This window comes from Cibotium barometz, chromosome 48 (genome assembly GCF_041138505.1).
Source record: "Cibotium barometz isolate CiBa-2024 chromosome 48, ASM4113850v1, whole genome shotgun sequence".
Lineage (NCBI taxonomy): Eukaryota > Viridiplantae > Streptophyta > Polypodiopsida > Cyatheales > Cibotiaceae > Cibotium > Cibotium barometz.
In genome coordinates, this window is record NC_141093.1 from 13,254,582 (window position 1) to 13,258,616 (window position 4,035).

General features: G+C 43.3%; 1 protein-coding gene across 1 annotated transcript; it reads right to left on the bottom strand.

Moving 5' to 3' along the window:
- Positions 1–409: 409 nt before the first annotated feature.
- Positions 410–1,927, bottom strand: LOC147610829 (uncharacterized). Its single transcript, XM_086785442.1, has one exon. The coding sequence runs from the start codon at positions 1,648–1,650 to the stop codon at positions 625–627; it is 1,026 nt and encodes a 341-aa protein (XP_086641568.1). The 5' UTR covers positions 1,651–1,927; the 3' UTR covers positions 410–624.
- Positions 1,928–4,035: the final 2,108 nt, after the last annotated feature.

A 4,035-nucleotide genomic window follows, 5' to 3' on the forward strand; every position in this document is an offset into this window, starting at 1 on the left:
GTAGTGCATTACATCCACATATCTTCCCCATTAATTGGCACAACAGAAAGAACATCAATTATCATATCCCTTTATTGAGCAGCCCCACCCATTTATACTGGTTACACAACATTCCCCACCATGTGGAATTAGAGAGGCTATCAGCAAGATTGCCTGTCCATTCTTTGCCTTTTTGGGGAAGGGTGAGAGCAGGGCAGGGGGAGGGGGAGCGCGGGTTTGATGCGGGGGGGGGGGGGGGGGGGGGGCAGGCTTGGATGGCCCCTCCTGCTCACAGACAGGTGTTAATGTGTGTAACCAGCTCTACCCCTCAAAATTCTACCAGCAAGGACCAGAAGACAACTCACAGCAGAAGACATGCCCTCCATATACAGTACAATCCCGCAGGGAGCGTCATATACAGAAGCTCTCAGAAGCAAATAATCAACTGATCAAAATTGGCATTGCTCCAGGACATGAGGCATAACCCAGAGCACCCATTTGTTGTACATTTAAAAAAAAATGATGGAAGGCATCAACTCTGCAGACTATGCACATCCTCTGGTTAATAAAAAAATTGTGGAGAAAAGGAAGCTGAGACCCATCAAATACCAAATGTCCATATGGATAGAATAGAACTAGGACCAATCAGCTTGTGAAGTGCGCCATGTCAATCTCTAAGGCGGGTTTCGTACGGACAACAGCGGCGGTCGGGGCTCTGCCAGCTCCAATGAGAGAGGTTTGGAGGGCTTCTTCATTATTGGAGGCATGGGCCATCATGGAACGCTTGAGGCACTCTGCAAGCTTGATGCTGATGAGGGCAATGGCAACAAGGAAAGCCAGGCCTGCAAGGGAAAGGAAGGTAGCTCCTACGATGAGTTTCCAGTTCTTGGAAGCTTTTCTGTTGGGAGAAGATGAGGCTCGGATGCTCGGAGATGGGGCAGAGGACGGGGGTGGGCTCTGTATGGGAGGGGTAGATGAAGATTGTACGACAAGGGCAAAGTCCCCAAGGATTGAAGATGTGCAGAGGTTAGGCAAGGAGGTTAAGTTGCTCACAAAAATGGACCCATTTGCAGGGAAGAAAGCACAGAGAGGGTAAGGATTAGGGTTAGGGTTAGGGTTTGGCAGAGATGAAGAAAACACAGGTAAACTGATGTTGATGGAGTTGTTGATGGGCGGAGAAATACCTAGCTCAGGAAGAGCTGGATCCACAGTGGTGAAATTTGACGGAGAGTAGCTGATGATGCCCACCACCGGACCTGCGAATTGGTACTGCGCGGGCAGTGCGTACACCGTAAAGTTGAAGATTTTGCGGTACACCATCAGTAACGTGGTGCTGTTGGAGTTGAAGGAGGCGTTCTCCGGCAGCGCGAATTCATTGAAGGCGAGCCCACGTCTCTTGAAGCTGCCAGATCTCATACGAATCGCCTGCGACTGAATTCCGGCGAGAAACGGCGGCAGGCTCACGTTGTGAATCGCCCCGGTCTTGGCGTGCGCAAGGGCCATGGTGGCGTACTTGAGCAGCGCGCTGTCCATACCCTCGCGCCGGACGGCATTCTCTTGGGTGTCGGAAGCGCTGCCGTTGATGGACTCAGCGGCATCGCTCAATGGGATGCTCCCTACACTATGGCAGAACACCCACAGAGCGGCAACAAAAGCTGCAGTGAAATGCATTGATATCAGCGCACACAGTCTCGTGGGCGATTGTTATCCCACCTGTGAGAAGCTTCATTTCACCATAGCCGAGTCCTGCTTGTTTCTAAGGTTAGCTCGGGATGGGAGCTTGATTTCACCATGGCCAGGGGCTACATGTCCCTAAGCTTAACGGGGCGATGGGAGCTTGATTTCGACATAGCTAATGGCGCCTTGTCTGCTCCTTGCTGTACAGGGAAGTCAATGGAGAGGGCCGAAGAGAGCTTCAAGTGCATGCTTCTCCTTCTTACATTTTATTGTACTATGGTCCCATGCAACATTTTATTGGACTATGGTCCCATGCATGCAATGCATTGTTATCTTTCCCCATCAATGCTCCCTAGTACAAGGATCCTTCAGCACACGCTTGCATGGTACACTAATTGGAATTTGCCCTTCCATCATGCCTGGGCTTTTGCACTTGTTTGGAACATGCTTGACTTTTGGAGTCCCCCTCTAGATGGGTTGTTTTTAATTTTATGATCACTTGACAAATTTTGCTAATAAAAAAATGGCTGGTTGAGATCCTTCATGAAGGGATTTGAAACTCGTAGAAAACAAAATGCAACAATATTGTAAATTTTCGGGAAAATATGGCTCTTTTCTTCAAACTAATACTCAACCCGCGTGTTGCTGCAGTATGCAAAAGACATTAAGAAGCGAAACGCATGAATAGAAGCCGAAATACAAAGGGTCAATCGAAAGGAATTTTTTCTCTTATTTTTTAGAAATCCTGGATTTCTTTTTGCTCTCCTCTCCTTGTGCCTTGGTTGTCCATGGTTAATATGTAATAGATACATGAAGAGGAAGTGTGTATATTTCTCCAAAAAAAAAAAGGTTTCCCAAGCACTGGTCTTTGGGAAACTGATTCTTTTGAGCCTTCTCTATTGATTGCAAAAAAAATGTAACCTTGAACAAGCATTTTCTTCATAATTTTTTATGTGTATAACTAAAGCTTAGAATTTTGGAGGTTTGCTTTCTTCTCTAATCAATTTGAGAAGGATTTCTCAAATTTTGAATAAGTTTTAGGAGGCTAAGTCAAACCTACCTTCCCAAACCCTCCTTGAAAGAATCTAAAAATTTGAAGCCTTCTACACAAAGCTTATTTTAGGGTATGTTCATATTACATAGATTTTCACACCACCAGCAATAAAATATATTGAAAATACCCTTATTTTTATTTTTTCAACACAATTGTTTGCCACACTATAGTATATATATGCATATTTAGATTTTGAAATCCCTTGCCCTCCCATGCACATATATTAGACATCTATTTGTTTAGTCTCTCCTATATATATATATCAGCATGTAACACTTAAAAAACCATTCTCACACTAACTATTGTATATATATGCATATTTAGATTTTGAAATTTACCACTCCTAACCCCCATATAAATTCACATATATTAGATATCTATTTGTTTAGTCTCCTATATATATACAGCATGTAAGTATCTCAATTAAAAAAACCATTGTCCACTAACTATCGTGCTATGTTACATAAACCAAAAGGTGATCCCCGTCCTCTATTCTCTCTCTCCCAAGTAGAGCAAAGGGTCAATGTAGCTCTCCGTACCCTCATCATGTCCTCCACATTTAAAATTCAATAAAGGTTGATAACACATGGGCATTTACATAGCTACATGCTAGCACAAGGGAATTTACACAGCTGTATGTTGACACATGGGCATTTACACAACTGCATGTGCTGACACATATGAGAAGTGGCACCGAGAAAGCAAGCTGGAGGGGAAGACTTAGGTCTAGGTAAGGGAGATCCAACTAAAAATGTGGGTTGTCAATTGAACATGTGGGTGTGGCCCTCACCTAGGTGACCTAGTTCTTTAAGCAAGATTGATTTACTGGAGCATTTGAAGTGGGTGAATTAAATGAAATGGGTGAAGTAAATGGGAAATCAAGGACTCTATTGCTTGTTTGGGAAATGGTAGCCCTAGATGACTTGTAAATGGTCACCTTTAACTCATGTAGCAAATGATACTTTGAAACTAACATTAAATTCCATTTGCATTTTAAGAGGCTAAAGAGAGTGAGGAGACCTTACATATACATTTTGAATATAGGTTCCATGTATCCTTACATATTCTCATGACTTCCTAGCATTCGTGTGATGATAAGGTCACCACCAAGTCAACTTGGACAAGAAGGTAATAGATTAAATGGTATGGCGTATTTACGTAAAAGGAGACTTCACTTTGCATTGCAAAATGAGATTTCAAGCTAATGGTGGACATCAAGTTTTGATAACCAAATGTAACTATGGAAAAATGGGCATACTTGCATTTTGCAAGGCCAAGTTATCGTACAATGCAATTATTACTTCCCATGTGCCAAGATCAATTGG